The 25,300-nt window shown below is 30.5% G+C and overlaps 1 protein-coding gene across 4 annotated transcripts in view; it reads right to left on the reverse strand.

Annotated features, from left to right (window-relative positions):
• LOC130451224 (proteoglycan 4) overlaps positions 1-25,300 on the reverse strand; it is a 28,979-nt gene that overhangs the window by 2,498 nt on the left and 1,181 nt on the right. For 2 of the 4 annotated variants that reach the window (XM_056790107.1, XM_056790106.1), the window contains exons 2-8: positions 17,514-17,649; positions 10,243-10,417; positions 8,044-8,206; positions 5,763-5,889; positions 3,767-3,947; positions 1,645-2,529; positions 333-519 (exon numbers count right to left, since the gene is read on the reverse strand). In XM_056790107.1, coding sequence (XP_056646085.1) covers positions 333-519; positions 1,645-2,529; positions 3,767-3,947; positions 5,763-5,889; positions 8,044-8,206; positions 10,243-10,417; positions 17,514-17,649 — 1,854 coding nt within the window. The remainder of the gene's footprint in view (positions 1-332; positions 520-1,644; positions 2,530-3,766; positions 3,948-5,762; positions 5,890-8,043; positions 8,207-10,242; positions 10,418-17,513; positions 17,650-25,300) is intronic. The other 2 variants (XM_056790108.1, XM_056790109.1) reach the window with 1 other exon arrangement.

Below are 25,300 nucleotides of genomic sequence, written 5' to 3' on the forward strand. Positions count from 1 at the left end.
AAATTCAAATTAGTTTCAATTAATATCCCCAAATGAATCATAGCAAAGCCTAGGAGCATCAGCAAGCAAGAAATTGCCAATAGTGTAATATAGCGAAGTCTAAAATAGATTATAGAAAGCACAGTTTGACAGAAGGAAGAAGCTTAGTGTCTGGTAAGATTGAAACAATACTCATTAAATATATTATTCAAATTGTACAAAATAAATCGAAAATTAACATTAGCATATTTAATAAAAAATAAAAATGGAGATAATCTGCATGCAAAATTTCTCTTCATTCAGAAAGAAAGTGGTTGCTAGCTAAGAAGTTACAAATAGGTACTACACCAAACCTGGTTCAGGAGCCAAAGACAATGTTTCACAGATCTTGCTCCATATATTGTCAAATGAATCTCTTCCTAAGTAATCAATATTGCCTACTTCCCAGCCCTGTCTCCTTAAATGGTCATCTAAGGCTTGTTGTTCAGGTGTTCTTGGTTTGCCCAATGTTAAATTGGCGAAAGCACCTGCTAGCCCAGCCTGAAAAATTATTATATTGAGAATGTTTCCAAAAATATAATCAAATAAAATTTTATATAATTTTTTGTTAGGTAGTGCCTCTTAAAAGTGAAGAAAAGGAATCACCGTTTGGTATATTTTAGCGAACTCAGATTGCGATTACCAATAGAAATTTAAGCTCAATTATCCGAGATGTTCAGACAACTCAAAACCACAAGAAGAATTAGAGACTTATGATTAATGAACACATATTTACATTCTTTATAATTGCAGTTATTTGGTCAATCAAAGGTTTACAATTTGGAGCAGTACCATTAAACATATATACTTCTATCTAATGGATGAAAAAGCCCGTAGAACTTTTATTTCACTCTTTTTTTTAAGGATCATGTTTCTCAATTGCACTTAAAGAGACCACTATTATAATGCTTGTTATATCAAACAATATGTTGAGGCAATTTAGATAAAGCCGAAAACGCCATGTCCTGTTTAGCCTAAATTCTCACCATTTTTTTTATATCGACATGACCTCTGATTCTGTGATTGAGTTTACAGAATAAAAATTTTAGCAATAAATCATAGGATTTCTTCTTTAATATGTCTAATAATCCAAAGAACATATTTATTTTATATAGGTATTACTAACAAGAAAGTAAAAATAAATCTAGCTACTAGCTTTGGTATCCAACCTAAACGAGAATAAATAGAAATATCGGATAAATCAAGTACTGGAGACCGAAAACACTCTAGTAGAACGTATTAAGATGGAGAACATAGACAAAATTGACGATAAAAATATTTCGAAACAATTTATATATGTAGTACCACTAAAAAATATTCTTTGAAATTGTTATATATAGTAATAATTTTTTATCTTTTAGATCGGTAAAAAGTACAACTACGATCTCGACTAAAAATTATATTGCAATTCTATAAATTACAATTTCCACTTCCCTACCTTATTAGTACCACCACAGTATGATAATAGTATTTATGTAGAAAAATTAAACGCTTAGACACTATTTAAAAAAGTTTTGAGATATAAGTTTTTTTCTTACTTTTATATTGTTTTTGGCGTTTTAAATTACTTTTATATCGAGCACACTTTCAATACACGTTAAACTTGAAGTTTAGTGTGATACTTACTTGTTCTTGACTACTATCCTCATTAGAATCTGATTGCAATGTTATTTCGTTGGACACTGTAGTAGTTGCCACACACTCATCTGGTAGTCTAGGATCATCTGGAGGTATATTACAAGAGGAACAATCTTGATTCGGAGTTTCAGGAGGTCGGTGATGGATAATAGGAATTTGCAGTTGACTATATGTAGGGGCTGAAGGATGATGAATGTGAACATGATGGTCAGCTTTAGAAAATGTATTTGTATTGTGAGATTCAATTAGATTTTGTTGTTTATTGTGAGGAACCTGTCTCACAACAACTTGATGTTCTAAATGACGACTAAATCTTTGATAAGGTTCAGTATGGTAAATATTAGAATGAAGTCCTTTATCAAAGTGATGATGATTGTCTGAAACCTTATGTTGATGGTGATTTTGAGTTTCAGAGTGCCTTTGTTCAAAATATTGATGATTATTATGATTTTTAGATGGCCTATGTTCAGAATGTTGAAAATGATTATGATGTACGATGGGAGGGTGTTCATTGCGACTTTCTGGTGCCCTATACTCTACATTAGTATCACTATGGGCTGGTCTATATTCGAAATAATGACTTTCTGGTTCCCTTTGTTCAACATGTGAGTGATGGTATTGTTCATAATGGGGTTGTAATGATTGTGAGTGCTCAATTATACTGGAATTTTCATGATCAGTACTATCTGGGGGTTTATTTCCTGACTGTCTAGAGTCATATTCCTCCCAAGGATCCCATACATTTTGGTAGTCTTCCGCATTTTCGGGAATATGATAGTTAGGATTATGTTCATATTCATGATAATAGGATGTGTGAGAAATACTTTGAGAGGTGTAGGACTGACTACCATGCACAGTGTCTGTATGGCTGGTCTGAACAAACATGCATGCAAAAGAAAAGAAAAGGTTCAGTATGAGCAAGATGTTATTTTTAATTACCTAAACAAAATTCATTTTGATAAGGTAATGCACTGTGAACAAATAAAAAAGAAAAAGCAAAACAAAATACCAATTAAACTCAAAATACAAATAGCTTAGCTGTGCTGCATCATGCAACAGTGTTTTGATCAATTGCCAACAACTTGTGATTTATTCATGTAGTGCAGTACTTTTCACACAAGCTTTTCAATAATTTCAAAATGAAGTGCAGTAAATGTTTATTCAATTCAAGCAAAATTTTGTGCTAAGAATAAATATGTGTGCATATAGTAATTTATCATATAATGAACTATACAACACACGCAACAAGCATTTCTATAAAGATAATGTAACATTCAACTCCTTCAAATATTTTCAACTAAACCCATTATCAGTATAAACCTTGTAACACATGCTAAGGAACCTATAATGTGTTAAACAGAATCATAGTTATAAGATGATAATTACAAAAGAATTATCATTATTTATCTATACCGACTTATCTTTATATATATATATATATATATATATATATATATAAAATCTACACTCAACACAACTGGTTATTATTGTATTTTTCTAGTATTAAAATATTTTCGAAGAAAAAAACTCAAGTATATTTTTAATATGTCACCAAGAAACAATTTAATAACAGAATACATTTAAATTAGTAGAGTGAAATAAGAGAGGACAGAGGTCATATTACAAAAAATTTGTAAACTTTTTATGCTCATAAATCAAATTTATATTCAAAGAAACCATAGAATGTTTTAGGCTATCAAAAACATCTAAAATTATTCAACTGGTATATTATTAAAAAAATATAATATATTTTGTTTCCAATGAAACAAAGTGAATATGAAGGTGTTATAAATTACATTACCTTAAGAAGTATACATGTGTGCATTGTCCATTCAATACAGCTAAATAATGTATGAGTTAGGTTTATAAATAGTTCACTTATAAATAAAGAAGAAATTGTTACTACAATAAATGAGTGTTTAGAATACTATGAATGATAGATACACTTTATGTACAGAATTACAAGTAAAAACTCACCTTAGATTCATCATAGGAATCTTTAGTAGGCTTGTAATAATTTGAAAAGTCTCTGTTAACAATTTTAAATAGTATTTTTATACACAGGTAATAAAGAGTTAGCGAATTTTCTGAAAATAAAAAATATAATTACCATGTCTGGAGAAAGAGCTGGATGAATGAGATTGCAGAAAATGTTCCACCAATGTTGGAGGATCTGTTCTAAATGTTGTAGGCCTTCAGATGGATGCACTTTTCTAGTTTCTGTATTAAAATATTGTAGCCATGGTTTTGATGACCCAATGAAATGAAGAATTTTGGCGCTTTTACCAAATCTTTAAAAAAATATTAAAATTGAATGGGATCCCTTAACTTTCCATCAAAACTATACCGTTATAGTATGTTATAACAGCAAATATAAAACAGACATTTATAGACTATAAAATTCGCTAAGTTCTTTCGCTGGGGACGAGAATCATTAGAAGATGACCCACGTGCGAGAAGTTATAAGGCAGTGACTACCCCAGAAAAAATTTAAATAGTGGAAGAAATTGTTTTAAGTGACATATATATATATATATATATATATATATATATATATATATATATATATATAATATAAGTATATGGAAAGAATATAAAATACTTCAGGAGTATTTTTATTTCATAAATTAAAAATAATCTTATAATCGATAAATTGAATAAATATACTAATGAAAACAATAACAATACTATGTATTGCATTAATTATAGATAGGATGTAGGATCGAATTTATTGAGTATTTTGTAATCATCTAAGATTAGATAACTTTTATCCTGAGAAATATTATCGCACTACCTTGACATTTATCCAATTTCAGATGTAAAAATAGCCCGGATGTGTTTATTCAATTTTTATGGCAACAAAAAATATTTGTATTATAGCGACATTAAGTTTCAGTACGTAATTTTCACGATTTAGCATAGACATGCCAAGGATTATTTTTATTGGTTTCTATACGTTTAAGGGAGGAAGTGGGTTTGAGTTTAAAATACACTATTAGTGAGTGAGTGAAAGCTAAAATGTGGGTTTCGCTTTGGCAGTACTCCAAGGAAGCCCATACCAACAAGCAAGCTGACTAGTTGAAAACAAAACACTTATTTTCACGCAATTAATAATATCAAACAAAACATATTCCTAAATCAAATTAATAAAAATAAAAATTCCAAAAAGAAAAAAAAATCACTTCTGGCAAGTCGTCTTTTAGTTTTTATTTTAATTTTCGCTTTCTATATTTTTTAAAAACGTCGTTTTTTATTCATCCGTTGTAAGTATCCCCACCTTTGTAATTGTTTTTTCTCTATGTAGTCTAATGTAAGTTGTATATTAGGTCCTTTCTTTTTTTTTATCTTTTTTTACTATTCCTTCATTCTTCTTAAATATTTTATCTCTGTCGCCTGAATTTTACTTTTTTGTTGCTCTGTCAATACCAAAGATTCACATCCAAATGTTAGAATTGGTCTATGTATATTGTTTTATATATTCTTAGTTTTGTATCTCTAGATATGTATTTCTTATTTATGAATTTATTGTACATGGCGTAATATAGTTTATTGGTTTTTGCAATTATGTTATTTATATTTGCATCTTGTGACTCGTTTTCGTCTATTGTTCCTAGGTATTGGTAGTGTTGTTTCTGTATCGATTCTTACATTTATCTTAGTCTCTTCTTCCTCAATAACCTTACTTTTGTCTTTCTCTTGTTTCTTTTCAAGCCCATGTCTATTACTGCTTTGTTAAACACCTCAATGTTTTCTTCGATTTTTGTGTTTAGTATAACATCGTCTGCAAATTTTCCCTTCACTGATGTTGATTATTTGTCATGTCTCACACATTCCGAGAAAAACATTCACCATGGCAATTGTTATGTTCGCATATTTTCTGGGGAGGAGAGCCTTCAAATGTTAAACAGTAATAAAGCTCTAGCATAAATGTTGGCGTATCAATCGGTACAATTATAATTTTATTTCAGATCATACTAATAATCACTACCCAATAAAAATATGTAGTTACCTCTAGTTCTGACTAGTATAACTAGTTATCACGGTTTCGTGAAAACTAATTTTCCCTAGTTTAAACTATATTTCCCAAATATATTGATTTTACTCACTGTTTAAATGCTGGAAGATATGAGTAGCATGATGTAGATGCCATGTTGTATATAAACGGCAAATGTTTGCTAATATCTTTATGAGCCCAGTCAGAAAAGTATAGATTGAGAAGTCCTTGATCTCCCCCTGAAAAGTTAAATATTTGTGAAACTATTATTGCAGGATTATTTCAAATCAACGATTAGATAAAAATAAAGAAAATATGTTATTTATATTTCATTTTCTTGATACTCAAAGTAACCATTTGAATGCTTTCAATTCCTACGATAACAATAGTCTATTATTAAATTCATTTTTATTTCGCTATAGTCTACAAACTTTTCCAATGATGTTTATTATACCATGAAAACCTGTGTTTTTGACACATTAACACGAGGCATATGTTCAATGCGTTAAGAAATGGAAGGGAATATATTGATTGTTTTCAAAATTTGATAATAAAAATTGATAAAATTTGTTTTCTGAAAAAATGTGGCAGTGAACATAGTATAATATTGATTTAGCAAGATTGAAACTATTAATAGCTTGTAGATGAAATTAAAAATATACATAAACAACTGTTAACTATTTATAAACATAACTAATAAATCTATTTATTTCTTAAAAAATTATATTTACAATTTGAAATTTGATGTTTTGAAGGATATTACAACTGATTTGTTACCTTGGAAATTATCCAGAAAATAGTATTAAATTATATTTAACGATCAACAACACTTTATCTACTCTACCTGCATTTTCACCATTGAAAATTTTTGGCAAATATATGAAACCTAGGAAATGATTCAAATACCTAATTTAAAAAAATGAAATATTTTGTCTCTTTACAAATCAAAAATTCATATACTGTAATGGTTTTAAAAAATTAAATAATATTATTATAATTGTAATATTTGATATCATTAGTTGAAAAGACATGTTGTTGATTAAAGGGAACGACCAGCTCAACAATTGAGAAATTGAGAATATTAGTGTACAAATTTTTGAAAATTAAAATAGAAAAATAATAAAAGTAAAAAAAGTCTCGCGTGATAAAAAAATATAAATAATACAAACCAAACTAAAAATAAACAATTTGAAGATAAAGAAATAAAGAGGAATAGTAAATCTTGGTTGGAAATTTAAAGATCAAATAAATGCACCAGACAAATTATAGGGTGAATAGCAATATCAAATTGAAAGTTTAACATAATTTAAATATAGTCGACAATAATTATTTCTTGTTGCAAATGACAAATATTAAAATCAATGAATAAAAATTATCAATTAAATATATAAAACTTGATAGTGAATACTTTCAGATGACTGATATAATCAATTGTGAATCTTATGTGTAAAAAAGTTGGAAATAAATAAATGGGCATTGAAAAACGGAAGAAGTATTTAATTATCTAAATCAGAAAATATTCGACACATATCGCACTCCTATTTCAATAGTGCCATATCCCAAAAATAATTTAAAATTGACAGTTTCCGTCCAATGTAAATTTTAAGATGATGTTTACAGGATTTAGTAGTGCCATATCATTAGTACTAACAAATTCCGCGTGAGGAGTCAATTGTCACTATTACAATGAGTTACTCGCAACTGAATGCACCGTAAGCCACTAAAGTCATCACATTTCGTCGAGAGATGCACATAAATCTCATGTTGCACGCAGAAAATTCGTGGTTTAGGGTTTGAATTACTAGAACACCCCCCTTATTCACCAGATTTGGCTTCGTCCGACTATCAACTCTTTCCCCAACTGAAAAAAAGTTTAAAATGTCGTAAATTTTCTTCCAACAAGGAAGTGATAAAAGCTGTAGAGGTCTGGTTTGCAGAGCAAGAAGAAACGTTTTTTTAAAGGTCTAGAGACGTTGTAGGTTCGCTGTAATAAATGTATCCAATTAAGAGGAGAATATGTTGATTAATAAAATATTTTGACATAGAAAGTTTGTTTGGTTCTATAGTATCTAGGCTAAGAATTTTTCAATATATTCTCGTAGATATAATTATGGGTTACTGCAAAATTTCAGTTGGTCGCCATATTAATATTCCTCTACTTAATTTACACTGAGTCAAACTAGTGAGGTCTGAGATAGCAGTATTGGTTTTAGGGCAATGATATTTCTTCCAGATTTTTGGATCTACTGCCGGTAGATCTGAGACTGGGAAACAGATGTAATTATGTAATGCGTTTATTGATGAAATGCACGTTTTTGCATCCAACTTATAGAAAATAGTGTATATATAGAATTTGACCAATAATACTTTAATTAATTTATTTTGATACCTACCATCGAAACTTCCTTTTTCAAGAGCAAAATTTATTAATTTTTCGTATGTTTCCTCGGATGGTCGATAAACAAAAACACCAGAGTTGAAACAGTCTGGCCAACCAATATCTGGAGCTGCTGACAATTCTTCTCTTTCGAATAGTTCATCACAGTTTTCTAATACCTGCAATTAAGATATTAAAAGATTTTAATGTATACTATTCGTGGCCAATGACAATACTAAAAATAGAATTAAAATTATTGGTTTTTTATAAATAGAATTTAAAAAATTAGGTTTACAAAATTTTCGGGCTATATTTTTCAAATTAGTTTCAATCCTCATATAATAACCCGAAAATAACGGTTTTGATATGTTGTTTATAAAAGTAGGAAATTAGGGTCATATCATAGTTTTGACATTATTCAATTTTCATATTTCATTCCTTTGTAATTGGTTAATTAGCTTTATAGTAAAAACTAGATTTTGTTGTTTCAATTAGCCACAATAATTCTAGCCAAATTAAATTGGTCATCCTGACAAAGATTGTACGAATTATATTGTAATAGGTCCTTGTCAAGTGTGTGAAATTTTGAATTTTTTCTGATTATTTATTATGAGTAGATAGAATAAAATTCAAAAAAGCAGACAATCCTGGTGATCCTGTCACAGCTAATGATATAAATTTAAGAAATTTTTATATTATATCATCATATGTCTTTGTGAGCTGCATAATTTAGAGTAGATACAAAAATCAAGCCCAAAGAGTGCTTTGTAATCATTACTAATATAATGGAACGAGTTATAATATTAGATACTGTATTATTCAGTTCGAAGAGTCCACTACATAGATATCTACATATATACAGGCGAAGCTACAAGCGTATGAAGAAGTGCCGCTCGGTCAATTTTACAATGATCATTATTAGCATATTTTTGCTCTAGTCGCAGTCTATTGTAAATTATTTGTGTAACACAGTATATTATTATTGTAAATGTTCGAAATAGTCATAAATCCTGTTGCAGCACGAATTGTGGCCTTTCTAAGATATTTGCGGTCAACACGAAACTGAGATAAATTTCAGGATACGAATATAAGTGAAAAAATGGATATTGAAACAGGAGTTCCACAAGGAACTATTTTAGAACCTGAGTTTTTCATAATACATAAAAATAACAATATAAATAACCTGACATGTATAAGATATATTAAAAAATTATTAATTATGTAGATTTTATTTAATGTGTGTTTTAAAAACATCTCTTAAATACAGACCGAATTGAACTTTATAAACTTATTGATTAAGAGGCAGAACGGGAAGAAAGAGGAAAGAATATTAATTTTTTAATTTTTATTTATTTATTAATTTTTATGGGATTAGATTTTGTATTATTGAGTATTGAAAAATTATATCACAGTTGAAATATTCCTAAATGTAAATTGGCCAACAAAGTTTTCTTTCATTTTCATTGTCCTCCGTTTTGGAGAAAACGCCAACTTTATGTATTATAACGCACGTTCCCACATTGCTCGGACTGTTGGTTCAAATCATACGTTTTGTTCGGCCTGATCGTAGTCCAGTAACATTTTTCATAAGATGTCAATCAAAATCTAGTCCATACCCGCTACTGAAGCCTTTAATTTTGAGTTTTGATAATATTTAAGCACCTCAATAATTTTTTTAAGGAATCACAAAACTAATAAATGCAAATTACAAAGTGGCCATAATTTTATGCTCGGTAGTATATTTATCTGGTAGGCAGAATTTTAAAAATTTCGTTACTTTCTAATATAAGTTTGACAACCAGCTTCACTATATTTTTAAATTAATATATCAACTTGTTTGTTATAATGGTATTCCGTTAGACACCAATATAACATTTTTCATTAAGTTTTGACCCATTGAATAAAAGTTCATTCAATGAAGTGTTATCTAAATGACTTCTACGGCTGATAATGTAATACGGTTTTGTGTCTCGATGTATACTTTATAACCTCACAGCAATTCTTTGAACAAATGTAATGTCACAACATTTTAAATTTTTGAAATTCATGTGTATGTATAACTGTCTAGAATTTACATGTGTGCTTACTAAATGTCAGTGTTGGGTTCGACGATTCTATTTATAAATGCTAGAAATATAATTAGTATGCTCCTAACCAAACTAAATTCACCCCTTTGATACCGCACGGTAGATAATCAGAAGGCACTTAAACATACCAACGTGTCTGCATCCAAAAATACACATTTCTCAAACTGAGTCAAACGCCAACAATGTAGTTTTGTGAACGTGATTCCTAGCTCGGGTCTTTTCAACAGCCGTAGATTTGCTTCATCTTTCGAATCCAAAATATTAACTTCTTTAACTACGTTGAAGATTTCTCCCAATTTTGACCTAAAAAAATTAAATTAAATAACAATAGATTTTTCATGATGAAAATAATTCTTAATTTTATATAGCACATTACATATTAATTGATATCAAAACTGATTTTTCTTAACATCAATGCTTGAATAAAAACACAGAACAGGTAACTGTTTTGAGGTGTATTTTTGGTTATAAAAAATCGAAAAATCAATATTTTCATTAATTATTTTGTTTATTTCTTCGGTGCAAATGACACCTCAGTTTAAAAACTAAAACTTTTTTGGTCGATAGAACAAATCATATTATTTATTAATCGTCTTATCACTTTTATTAACATGAAACAAATTTTTACACACTAATAAACTTATTATGAAATTCACGCAACGTTACAAAAAAAGCATGAAGACCTAACCTAAAAAAATTTAATAATAATAATTAAAAAAATAATAATAATTGTTTTTTTTTCAAATTGTTCATTTTTCTATATACATTTCGAAAAAATGAAAAAGTTTTTGAAGACAAATCATGGAATTGGTGTTTGGATTTTTTTATTTATTGGCAAAGAAATTATTAAATATGTATTAGTTTTCAAACTCAGACTTGATCTTTATCTTAGATACGTCGAAAAAATTAACAAAATGAAAAAGTTATTGAAAGTACAAAATTTTTTATGACTAAAAATAGGGTGTACTACACTACAAATTAATACAAAGCGAAACCCATCCCACCATGCAATCTCATACCCTATAACCATGTTTTTAAGTCTGTAATTTCCCGCTAGGTGCCGTAATATAACTGGATTTTTCATCAAATATACTTTAATTATGTAGGATGAAGTCACGGGTCAAGTGTACTTATGTTGATATAAAAAAACTTTCCAATGGCTTAATTGATTTTCGCCAAATTATATCTAATTCAAAGCAAATTCAAAGATAAATTTCTGAACAATTGTTTTTCGTAAACTTAAGTTCAATTCAAAGCGCTTCGAAGGTTAGGTTGTTATAATATTAAATTTTTTTTCAACAGGAAACTATATTACATTCAAAGTATATTAATAATAAATTTTATTAAAAAAATCGGTAGTGAAGCAAATATTAACTGAGGGAGAAAGGTATGTCATGATAGTATCACCGATTTTAATATTTAGTTAACAGCCTGTGTATGATATTGTAAATAATCTGGGAAGCTTGGCGGTAATGTAAATCATGTTTCATATTGCTTAATAAATCAGTCTAGTTTTTAGAAAATAAATTGTCAAAAAATAAAAATAAATAGCAAAATGCTAATCGATCTGTTACCTCTAACGCTCACTATCTGACTATTTGACGTACCTCAGTTTCGTGATTTTTTTCCAAGAATTTCTTCTAAGTAATTTCTGGAACCGTTGGTAGTGTTCATAATTTACACATGATTTATGCAACCACTAGACATATTTTGATAACTAAGTTATCATCTTCAGAGAATCTTGATATCAAAACGCGCGTCAGACAATTAAATTGTGAGTATTGGTAAATAGTGTGTTCAGTATGATATTTCGTATCTATATTTTCATAGTTCTATTTTATTCAGTTGTATAATAAATATCAATAACTATTATTATGCAATAAACAACGATTTACCCACACACACACACACACTTACACGAATTTTACAATAGATTTCAATTCAAATAACCTTTTTTTTTAAACACTGTTTATAATAATTCATCATATAAATAACCATATAAAAGGAATTAACAATTTTTGAAGTTCAAAAAACAAAAACTGGAAACATTCAGTCAACTGATGCATTTGCCCACTGATATACCAGGATAGAAAGGATTTGATCGTACGGCTATGACCCGATGAAGAGAATGTGATGTGGATCACTTTATTCCGAACATTCAGATCATGATTAATTAGAACGATGATTTTTTCCGAAAAGTCTTATAGCCTGTAATAATATTCTATGAATAAATCTTTTGTTTGAAATAGCCGAAAAATCCTCATAAATAATCACAAATTCATCTGTTATTTTTACACGCATTTCATTATCATTTATATTTATTTGCTGGTAAACTGTGGTCCTTGTTTAGTGTTTACAAATCATTTGCGCAATACCAGAAAAGAAGCAAAAAATTACTAAAAAGTGATTATTGGAAGGTTAATTTGTTTGTTATTCTACATGAAATAAACGACGTTGAGAATGTTACATTTGCCAATTTTCAAAGTGCGGGAAGCTAGTTTGAAATATGGAAATAAAGTCCAACCAAATTATTGTCATTGCGATTTATGTAACTTCATTACCAAGCATATTGCAGGAATGTTTCATAAAATAGTTATTTTAGTAGCAGTAAAATATTAATAGGATGTAGTTGAAAAAGCGACTAATTTAATATTAGTGATGGTAGCGAAAGTAGAATTTATTGACAAACGACAAAAGGTCGATTCACAAACTTGACTGTCCGTCTATCTATTCACCGCAAGAAATGCCAACAACCTTTTGCCGTCCATAGATAGAATACTCTACCTAAATCAACGTAACCAACATTTTTTGTATCGATTTTTATTTTACATTTTTGTTTTTCTTTTTACAAATGAAAGAGAAAATTTTATTGGTGAAAGTTGAAAAAACAAACCCTATATATCCCAATTAGGCTAAACAACAATTAACATATGATTTGTATCAAGTAACCAATCAAAAACAATTAGATTAGTTTTTTTTCTGTTTGCAGCTCTATTTATGTAGAACACTAGCTTCAACGGTAAACGTTGTGGAAACGTTACTTCTGAAAGCTCTTACGCATTTCAATTACATATTTGAATTTGAAGAGAACGTTGAACGCATTCGGCAACGGCGAGCAGAATGTATATGAACCAGCAATTACTTCTTTCCTGGACAGCTATTCACCTATAAATTGTGACTTTCAGGAATTGTGCTTCATTTTCAATGTTGATGAGCACTTACTTATTTTTCTTGATGAAATATCAAGATTTTAATGGATACGCTCTAACCACTATAATACATACGCTCCTTAGTCTTGACATTTTTTTAACATAAATTTAGATTGATTTCTAGCTATATAAAAAAAGGACCGGAATGTAATGTCGGTTTTTTAAATTAAATTCAAACGAATAAGTTGTCGCAAAGTTTTTATTTCTAATGATTAATGTAAGCACCTTCGTTATCAAGAACATTTGCCACCTAGTCTGCAAAATTTCCATGCCAGACCGATAAGAATGAAATGAAAATCCGAGGATGCGATATCGGGCGAGTATGGTGGATGAGGCAGTACCGTCCATTTCAATTCATTAATGTCGGTTCGTATTGCACAGTACGGTCTTTCATTATCGCGTATTAGAATAAAGCATTCTCTTTCGACAACCTCCGGATACACTTCGATTAAAGAATAATTAATCAGATCCAATTGTTCACAGTAAAGATCTACACTAATACTATATATACAGATTTTAGCAATTCAAAAATCTGCATGTACTCCACCAAACCCACATAAACGGTTCTGTATCGTGCCATAGAAGCAAACTCGATGCATGTGAGGGATCGGTTGGATTTGTCCTCTTTGGTAAATGTTTTTGGTCACATTACTACCAATGCGAGAATCAAAAGCAAACAATGCCGTATATGCTCTTCAGGTATTTGATCGACAAGTTCCCCAAACTTAAACTTAAACTTAACAAATCTTAGAATGTCTTTGATACGGCTTTGAGTACAAAGTACAAATTTTTATTTGCCAAATTTATTTACAATCTTTTTCTAAATGTAACAATAAGTAAATCGTAGGGGAATACAGAAAAATTGATGGAGTCGAAACCTGTGGTTTTCCCCCTTAATTGTCTAGTTTATGCAAATATCTACCATTATCACAAAACATGTATGAAAAATAAGTTTAAAAACATAGGTATATCAAAATTGGTGAAGTTACTTAAAAGATAACAGTTAACATAGAGGGATTACATAAGTAACGCACTTAGTTAGCACTTAAATTAAATATGCTAAAATATAATAGTAAAAGTAGAGGACAATTCTTAACTAAAACTTCTAATTCATATACGAAGATTGTATTAGAGAGTACGCAATCTATACAGCATATGTTTCAAGTTTTAATACGTTACGTTGTTTAGTATTTGATTGGTAGCCATCAATAGTGAACGTTTTACGTGAATTTGTAAACATGGAAAAAATTAGTAATCGTTATGTGATACAATACTTTTAGTTGAAAGGCTTTAGCCAAACCAATATAAAAGCTGAATTAGATGCTACTCTGAAGCAACCCGCCAGATGATTCGACAGCGTTCTACCAGGGTAGAAAGGATCATATCATATGACTACGAGCTGATCAACTTGATCAGTTTCCGAACAACAATGAACGTGATTCGGGTTAGTTTCCAAATATTCATATCATAATCGAGTTTTTCCGATTATAGCTTCAGCAAAGTGCTTACATTAGTTATAAAAGGAAATAAGCTTTGTTCGCGGTAGAGATCCTGAACATGTTCTGCCATCATATTCATGAGCAGCTAATAAAACATGTTTATGATTTAAGATCCTGTATTTGTAGAGCATAGATTTCTAATTTCGAACGTGTTCTGAATGCGTTCAATGTATCCTCGGACCTTGGTAAAAATTTTTAATTTGGCGCATGTGCATTCATCCTACTTTTTGTGATATTTACCACAAAATAAGTTCTAATCTATGTGTTTTCCACCTACTTGTTACGATCCAGTTTGAAAAAAAAAAATAAAAACACAGCCTGGTGTAGAAACCACTATGTAAGGATCAAAGCAAACTATCCAAAATAGGTTATCTTGCAATAACAAATATTCGTATTTGAAATGTTCGGAAGATATTCAGAATTTATTAGGAATGTGTTCACTTTATCTGCCGTGTACAAAGCTATAGACAAACTAGTCCGATAAGCACCAAACAACCAGGACTTTTAGCAAATAGTAATAATAAGTATCCTTTCACGACATAAAATATGAAGTTAAACCTAGTGTTTAATCCGTGACAAAACAAGTGGAGTGCAAAAAATCAAACAACTAGTAAATCCTTGATCTCAACCAATATTAAAGAGACCACACCAAGTGCGATTATTACGCTTATAACTGTGGCGTAACAACTTAACCCATAAAAACTCCATACTATTATGCGAGCTCTGTGAAGAAAATCTTACCGTAAAACATTTATATTGAGTGTAAACAATATGAAGCCACTAGAAGAAATATAGTTCTTCCAATATCAATTGCAGAAGACAATTATGCGAGGAACAATCAATATTTGGCATGTGTACACAATTTCTTTGAAATATTTCTGCTAGTCAGTCTGCGATAAGCCGTAGCGTGGCTGTATGAGATTTATTTAATTAATAAATTTCTTTAAATAAATAGAAATATGGCGTTATTTAGACCATGAACGAATGAAGACAATGAAATTGCACAGTGTAGTGAGAATAAAGATAGTTATGAATTTAATAATAAAGATTTAGATATACAAACACAGCAAGTTATTTTAAATATACTCGAATGTTTAAAAAAGGAAAATATTAAGCAATAATGCAATCATAATAATAATTGCAGTATTAACTAAATTATATAAATTTTCCACTTATCGAGTAGTCACGAAAGGGGTTGCTGTTGATCATTCACAGAACCAAGAAACATGTAAAGAAAAACTGAGAAATCAGTTGATAAAGTTACTCAAGATTTTATACGAGGGAGTTTGTACGTATAGTTTATATAAGGAGAACAGGTTTGCGGCATTAGAAGTAATACAGCAAAAAGGTAGCAGATTCTCCAGAATAGAGTTATACCAATTTAGAAACATTTCGTTAAGTTTTATCAGCATGGTTTGACAGTAACGATGTAGTAAAGTTCGGTTGGGTCGACAATAATAAAAATTTCTGTTTGAATGAGCCATGTTCTAAAGGGAAACGTATTATAATAGTACACGCTAGAAGCAAAGACGGTTTCGTGTCTAATACTTTATTAATATCTGCTAAAAAAATTTAAAACTGTACAGTTGATTATCATGAAGTTATTACAGCAGAATTATTTGGAAAGTGGTTTAATGAACGCATCCTACCACTCGTGGCAACTCCTGAAGATACCAAATAATAGTAGTAATAAATCTCAAATTTTAGCATTTATCCCTGAAACAAATATTCCTGTTTCTGCTAGCGATCGTAAAAAAAGCCTCACAAACAAAGAATTGCTTACATAAAGGTGTAAAGGTAGAGAAAATTTATTATATTGACAAGCTGTGCAAAGAACAGGGTCATACTCTTCTCAGACTATCTCCTTACTATTGCATATTTAACCCTATAGAGTTAATATTGGTAAATGTAAAATCAGAATAACGAAAATGTAATCAGAACTGAGTAAAGAGGTTGAAGAACAGAAGAAAGTTCTAGCAGCAGACTACCAAGAGCTTTGGAAAAACTGTTTTGAACATGTTATCAAAGAAGAAGATGAGTATGTGGTATCTTTACACTCATCTTCACAACCCATCATAATTTAATCAAATGATGACTCTAGTTCTGACCATTCTGACTACCACGATTATTTATAAAGATACATTGGAATTGATTTTTCTCTCTATACAGGTAGGTACATTTTACTCGTCTATCTACATTTTATAATTTAATATTCAGTTGTAACAAGTTGAAAAAGTATAATAATTATTTTTTTCTAAGTTCCAAATAGGACTACAATTAAGTGCATCAGTCTAAATAACGGCGTATAATGCTGTCCAATTTATAATCATTCGATTGCCTTTTAACCAAAACTTTCTCGCATAAGATATTCGTAAATATTTAAAAGTATTTATATAAATAATAATAAAGTTATAAAATGAGGTTTCTACGCCTATGGTAGATTAAACAAAATTGTCGGCAAGGATTTTTATAATCTGCAATTGATATTGGAAGAACTATACATATAGGTGAAAATATGAACGTTGAAAATATAATTGGTTTTTTAAAGGACATCGACTTATATTATTGTAAATGTTTATACTCTGTGTCTTCTGTCGCCATTGATGCTATTGGTTGAAGCGATAAAAAATTGATGCAATTCCTAATTTTTCAAACGTTTTAAGTAATGTTAAATATCTACCGTATTCTTACCGCATGGAATTGGTTACGCCTGGTGTAATGAGTACTGCTAGTTGTTGTTGTGTAGCGACTTGCTTCAATGAATGGGCCAAGACAAGGGCCCCTAATGAATACGAATCATTAGTTGCCAATGTCACCCACGCATAACCTGAAACAATAAAATCAAAATATTGTATTCTAAGCATTTATATGTGTATCGTAAATTTCGGAAAAGCATTTATTATTTATTTGATAAAAAACACACTGGATGATCAGTGGGATATGGGATTTAAATAAATGGAGAAATACTGAATGATACAGTAATATATACTTAGTGTTGAAGGTTTTCAGCTTGGTGGTACTTGCACGGAGGAAGAAGACATTGGTAATGACCACAAATACGGATAGATGTTGGTTTGTTGGGTTCTGTACATAATGGAGGTGTAGACCCTGAATCAACAAGAATTGGAAATTACTTAGGACTATTGTACATAGGAAATATTATTATTTGATATTGAAGCAAATTATTAATGGAAAAATAATTTTTTGTTTTAAAAAGATTGTATCGGAATGCAAAATATGGATCTCTTAGACATGGCAGAATACCGTGAAACATGGTGATCATCAAAATCAAAACGGACAAAATACATGAGGAAAAGCGAGATTGAATATCGTAGTCAAGGCGTGATTCTGACATTATGAATTATCTGTAAACGTGTTAGGATACGAGTTAAAACGTACACTTGTATGGATATTCTGGAAAATTTTATGCATAAATGGAGGGAAAAGGAGAATTATGCTAAAAATCGTCTTATTTTTCAAGGGTAGCAACAGAAAAATGTCAGTACATCTCTGTAATAGTTCACTACATCCAACTTTTGATTGACATTTATCATATGCAATTAACAAATTTTATAGCAGGATGTAAGGAGTTGTAATAAATAAATCGAAAAGTGTCTATTTAGAAGTGTTGAAAATAAAATTAGAATTCTCTGACTGATTCACAACTCATTAAGAATGAGTTATATACCATCAGTTCTTTGAATGTCAAAGTAAAAAAAATTCATATCAGGTTCTTTCCTATTGAAAAAATGAATAATGTGAATTTAATTTTAAAAATCCCAGCATATATCTTATTATAAAACTTACTGCAGGACATTAGTGAACCCTGTCCTATCCCTTATCTATTCTAAAAGTACGTTGATTTACATTTCTCACTGAGTATTAAGTAAACAATGAAAAAATATTAAAATTCGGAATGAAAACAAATACAAAACTAAAATCAAAATTGTTTTGTGTAATGAAAAGTACCGAAACAAAATTATAATTAAAGCTGCTTAATATCTAGATTGGTATTTTTTCTATCATCTTGAAATGACAAAATAACAAAAAAATTAACCAAATATGAAAACTTATAACAAAGTATATTCAAGAATGGTCTCGAAAAATCTCGAAACTAAATAAAAACATCATACCTATTCAGAATTGAGCACATATATTGATTTAACAGTAATAAATGTTGCAGCTCAAACTGTAAATCAATAATCGCAACAACAAAGTTTTTATTTTTAAAATGCTGTTGTAGGTCATAGTTATGCAGCTTTTATTTTCACATATTAAAATATAGATATGAAAATTGTGTATTTCGACCTACTTTTTTTATTTTTATGACAATAACAACTTGGATGCCAAACGAATCTAACATGTTATAAAAGTGTAATACGCCTACTGCGATAACTGATCCAATTAAAAATAATACATTTTTAAATATAGGATTGGCGATTAAACGGTTCAATAGCATTTTTTAGCACCTACTGACATTTGAGCAACTTATTCTCACCATGACCGCAAAAGAGCGGTATTTGAAAAAAGTTGAAATTTTGCTACAGAATGAAATGAAATAAAAATTATAAAATAAATATTAAATTATTAATAAACACTTTTTATATATAAAGCTTTTATTATTTTTTCGCCTGTATTATATATATATATATATATATATATATATATATATAAAGAATCTAGCTTTACTCGAGGAAACTTATTTAAGGAGGTCAAAATAGGAGGTTAAAACAGGTTCTGACAGGGAGGCTAAAGTTGCTTGTGTGTCTAATATAAAGATGTAGAAAAATGCGAAAAGAGATAATTGCTCACATATGAACCCGATAATTCCACCTATAGTGCGGCTATCGCGAGATTCGAATGCGACAAATGAACCCTATGTTTTTAGCAAGGCTGAGGAATCTTTAAAACACTTAGACTATTCCTCGCCCCACCACGACCAATCATCCAGCGTGTGCTTCAAAGGTCACACGAATACCAGAATCAAACTAACGCTAGTATCAGAGGGACTTCCTAGTGACGTGGATTCCTATGGATACCAATAATACAATAATAGGGATCATGAAAGGTCTTAAGACCATGCTTAATCTGGGAGAAAACATGGGCATTAAAATTAACATCTTGTATATATAATAATTACCAACCCTGGGACATGCCTCAGGACGTTACATCGAAAAAGTTTAGCTTTGAGAAAAACTTCACCTTAATAATAAACTGTAACAGTAAAAGAAATGAACAGAAATGCCATACCAGACAAGCCCTTCATAGTACCCCAACCATTCTGTGGTATCAGATAGAGAACTATGGAAAAAGCACTGGAAAAGAAGGTAGATAGGAGTAAAACCAATTATTAGGACAACCTACTATGGCTGAGCCAGGTAAAGACTTTTCTGGGAAACTATAACTAGAATATATCTGGTGAATGTATCAACCTAAGTAAGAACAATCTACGAATACTAATAGGAGTTCTATCGGGGCACTGTCGCCTCAACACACACCTGAAGACGCTACACCTAGCAGATAATTCGGAATGCAGGTTTTGTTGCACAGAGGACCTAACCCCCAGAGTAAACATGATTGCATTACGTAGTGCTATTTTCAGATGGCAATAAAAGTACGTCCATCTAAAAGAACGTACTCACCCCCGTGCAACTCGCGAAAGCGTACATGTGTTTCTAGACGTTGCGAATTACCTACGTAAATATAAATATACCTTCCATGTTATTAGTTTTTTCATATATTATTAGTTATATCTCTATGAGGTGTTCTTGTGAATATACGTCTTCATTTTATTCTATGTAAGTAGGATGTACGTGAATGGTGAAGCATGTTTGTTCGCATGGAAATTAACGATCCTTGCCCATCTATCGAACTATGTACAGCTCTGATTTTTTTAGAATGAAACCATTTTCAGTTGCTGAACTACTGGAGGATGACTCTCAAATTCTTCCAGAAGGCGTATACATAACCAAACCACGAACGTGAGGCGAAAATAAGGACCCTACATGAATCATTCATCAAGGACGAACAAACCAATAAAGGACTATAGAAAGTTAGGGCCTTTGGGAATGTGTTTTGCTAGAATTTGCTGATATTTTTCACAAATTATACTCCGGTTTACGTTCTCCATATCACATTTTGATAACTTGTTTACATCGGCGAAATTGATGTATGAACTTTAATTAGGAAGAACAGAACTATGCAAAGTAAATTAGTTGATTCAAAAATAATGAAAAAAGGGTTGGGGCAGACAATTTTCGTTTTAGATTTCACAGTATTTCCTAAAAAAATATAAGTAAATTCATGAACCTAAAAAAGCTTTCTGTGTAATGTACCCAGTTCCATTACACGTTTAATGTTTTGAATTTCATTAATTGTGTTTGTATTACATAAAATTAAATAAAAATAACATTATGTTATCTTTATTTACAAAAGTGCCCAAGCGGTCGTTAACGTTCATAGACTACAATTTCTTTAGATCATACATATACCCTAAACACTTTTAAACATTTTCATAGTTCTGGGCATTAATTGGTAAATAAGTAATATCAACAGATAATCTATAAAAAAATATTTATTTCCGAGTGCAATAATAAATATGTATGGACGTTACTCGTTGTATAAGCTTTATTTACATAAGTGTTGAATATTTCCAAAACACATCTTCCTCCCTTCAAGAGTAATACATCATTGAAATTGTCTTTGCTTGACATGATGTCTTTTAACCATTTTACACGTAAAAATAATAAAAGATCTTATACAAAACTTAGTTCTCAAATTATTATGTTCTATTGAAGAAAATTGTAATTTATATGGTTGTGAACTAATTTCAGAGGTCAGTAAAGGCGACAAATGATGAATAGCCTACAAGCGGCAAAGTTGTAAATCCGCCACGGATACCTCTTATGCTTTAAGCTATAAAAGTTATGAAGCCGTTTTTTAAAACAATTTGCATGTTTACACATCTAGTGGAAACAAACGAGATCTTCTTCTCTACAACAATCAATTTTAATTATGTATTTTCTCTAATATCACACTGTCCGTAAAAAAATGTCAAGTGAAAAAGTTGAACTTTTACTGCTCGAAATGTAAAACTAATTAAGCACTAATTTGCATTCGTCGTGTGTAATTAATCTACGTATTTTTTAAAATATAATTGAAAAATGGAATGATCCTATTATTATTTATTTTGTTGGGTGAATTACATTCTATAATGTATTTTGACAATTTCTTTTCGCACATGTAGGAGGATTCAGAATAGTTTATGTGTAATAGCCAACTTCAAACTAAAAATACAGACAAAACACGCAGTTGCCGAAAATAAATTTTGTTTCAATGGTTTTAATTTGAGTAATATGTGACGTTAATTTCTAATAATTATCAAAGATATTACATTTTTATCGTTCAACATACCATGCAGCCAGAAACTTTATGCTAATCATAACGAGGTCATTCTCTTTATTAATATTCGAAAATTTCAAACATTCTTACAGTCTATTCCAAAAGTAACTAAAACAATATGAAAAGTAGTGTATAAGTTCCAAACAAAAATAATAATTTTTTTCGATAACTTTCAAGTGCAGGAGTAAGGGGACGATACAACCATCTAATTCTATGATTATTATTTCTGAACTATAAAAAACATTGTGTCATATACGAGGTTTGACCAAAACATAGGGTGAAAGAATATATAATAATAATTAGTTGCACCAAATCTATTGAAACTAGTATGATGCATATCCTCATGTGACAGCAGTGACAAGTTTGAGCCCGTTCCCAGTTGTAGCCGCTTAGTGGGGTCGAAGTGTCTGTCGTTAAATATGATCTTGAAAAACGTTACGAGTTGAAAACTCAATATCTTAGCATCTTTCTATGATGATAAGATAGTTATTTTTTTGAGGAAAACCATTAAATCAGCTAGCCGTAAAAAGTCCTGTGAATCAAAGCTGAACAACGTTTTCGACTGTGAGACATAATGTAATCAGAGTTGGTTCCAAGGAACAGCTGTAAATTCCTTCGAAACGATGTGCGAAGAAGGAAAAGACTTTCTTCTTTATCCTGGCAACGCGTTGTGGCATAGGCTGCTTTCGAATCAAGTTTTTGATGGCTAAGAGTCACTATCTCTCTACATCCGCCTTTTTGATTTTGAGTTTACTACTAGATAATAAATGTCAACAAGAAAAGGAAATCGAATCAAGAATTTCCAGAAGTAACAGCTGGCAGCCTTAGAAAATATCAACATCGAAAGAGATATCTAGATCTCCAAAAGTTCGAAATTATAAGACAATGTTAAGACCCACCCTGACATATGCCAGTGAAACTAGGATAATGACGAATAAAACTAAACAGAAATTGGAAATCTGGGAGAGAAAAATTTTAAGAATTTTTGGAGGAAAGCAGACAGAGTTAGGATTAGAGAGAGGATCAAACCATGAAATAAAATTTTCAATGAGTCAACAATCAGCGCGTTCATAAAGACAACAAGGTTACATTGGATAGATCACTTATAACGAATGGACGAAAACACGACTCTTAAAACGAGTTGCATGTAAGATAGGGCAAAAGGAAAAGAGGTAGACCAAGAAAACGGTGGAGGGAATTAGTGGAATAAGACTTTAGAGAGAAAAACATTCAGGAACTGGAGACAAAAAGCAAGGAACCCAAAGAAGTTGAGAGAAAAGCAACTTGTGGTCTCTTAGCAAATGTTCTGGTACCCTAAACCGTTATTTTAATGAGCTATCTATCAATTGGCGCTACGGTCCTTGAAGAACTGTCCATCTTATGCGTGGTCGTTCTGGTAGTCTACGGCTTTCCGGCTTTTGCGAATATGCAAATTTGACTCCTCGACCCTCCAGCGTCCGTTCGACATGACCAAGCCATCTTAGTCTTGTACTTTTGATTTCTGCTACTAGGCTGGGCTATTCATACAGGGCGTAAATCTCAGCATTAGTACAGATGCACCAACGACAACGGGACCAGGATAATTGACTGACACCGTCAACAAGACAATGATCGTACCAAGCATATACTCCCAAGGAAGAACATCCATAAACCGACACGTCATTGTTGATACCAAAAACGGAACGGACGTCCTGAACGTGACGACTCACGGATGCTCGTTCGGACCACTGTAAAATGACATTCGGACAAAGACTAACGAGACAAGGAAACTCACACCTTTCATTTATTTTAAGGCCGCTTATACCACCAATAAACAAATTTCAAAGTTTTACATTATCACCATATATAAATTTTAACAATTTAGGAACTTTTCTGGCACTTTCTTTTATTTGAACAAAAACTTGTTACTGACAACTATATAAAGAAAATATTATTTAAAAAATGCATTGAATATTCTTTTTTCTTGAACGTTCAAAAATATTATGTTCCAATAATATACTGTACATAATTCTAAAATTGTTTAGTCATCATAATATTTCTTTCTAAAAAATGTCAGCAGCACGGTCCTCGATTTCCTCTTGAAGAAAGAATTAGAACGATTAATATGTTATGCCCAAATCCTCAACACATTGACAATTATGTTTTGTTTACACCAATACCGGATTTGAGTCTTATGCCTGCTCCAGACTCGCGAGGTGCTTCAAGCTTCAAACGAAAGTGCCTTATTAGACATCGGCATTTGGTAGTTTTGTCGCAACGGTCCCTGATCGCCACAATCCAACTATGAAGAATCGTCATTGCATGCAGAAGATTTCCATAGATAGAATAAAATAATGGAATTGAATAAACGGCAACGATACAAATTTGGATACATAGATACTAGGGAGGTTTGACGTAAGAGTTAATTTTCAGATGTTAACAACACTTTCGCCACCCTGATTATATAATTAGTTTCCGCTATGCTTCTGATGTCATAATTTGACACAAATTTGACTATTAGTTTTAATACATATATAAAGAATGATTAAAAATTAGAACCTAATACTCGTATCACTAATTATAGAAGTACGGTGTCAATGAAAGATAATTTTGTCTATTTAAGACTAGTACTTGTATGGGAGTAGAGTTTGAGATTCTTCTACAGAGTATTTCTGGAGCAATTGATGGAAACTATAACTAGTAATATTCGTAACCTAAATGAAAACCTATATTGGCCAAATCATCGGGTACTTATTTTATAATTCACTTTGTGTTAGCGTTAAAATTGCTCAAAAAATTAATTACTAATTCCATAATAATTTTAAATTATATAGTCATTTTTCAGCCGCACTACTTCAGACGAGTTATCATTTTATTATTCATTGAAGGATAAATATACTGAAGCAATCTATTTATAAACTGTACATGCATTTATACCAGTATAATTTTACACCAATTGACTAAGAATTACAATACCTACTTTTGTCTCTGCTACCTTATATACAGTTAGATCAATATGTATATATATATATATATATATATATATATATATATATATATATATATATATATATATATATATATATATAATTATTTAT

The sequence above is a fragment of the Diorhabda sublineata genome, chromosome X, assembly GCF_026230105.1.
Source record: "Diorhabda sublineata isolate icDioSubl1.1 chromosome X, icDioSubl1.1, whole genome shotgun sequence".
Classification (NCBI taxonomy): domain Eukaryota; kingdom Metazoa; phylum Arthropoda; class Insecta; order Coleoptera; family Chrysomelidae; genus Diorhabda; species Diorhabda sublineata.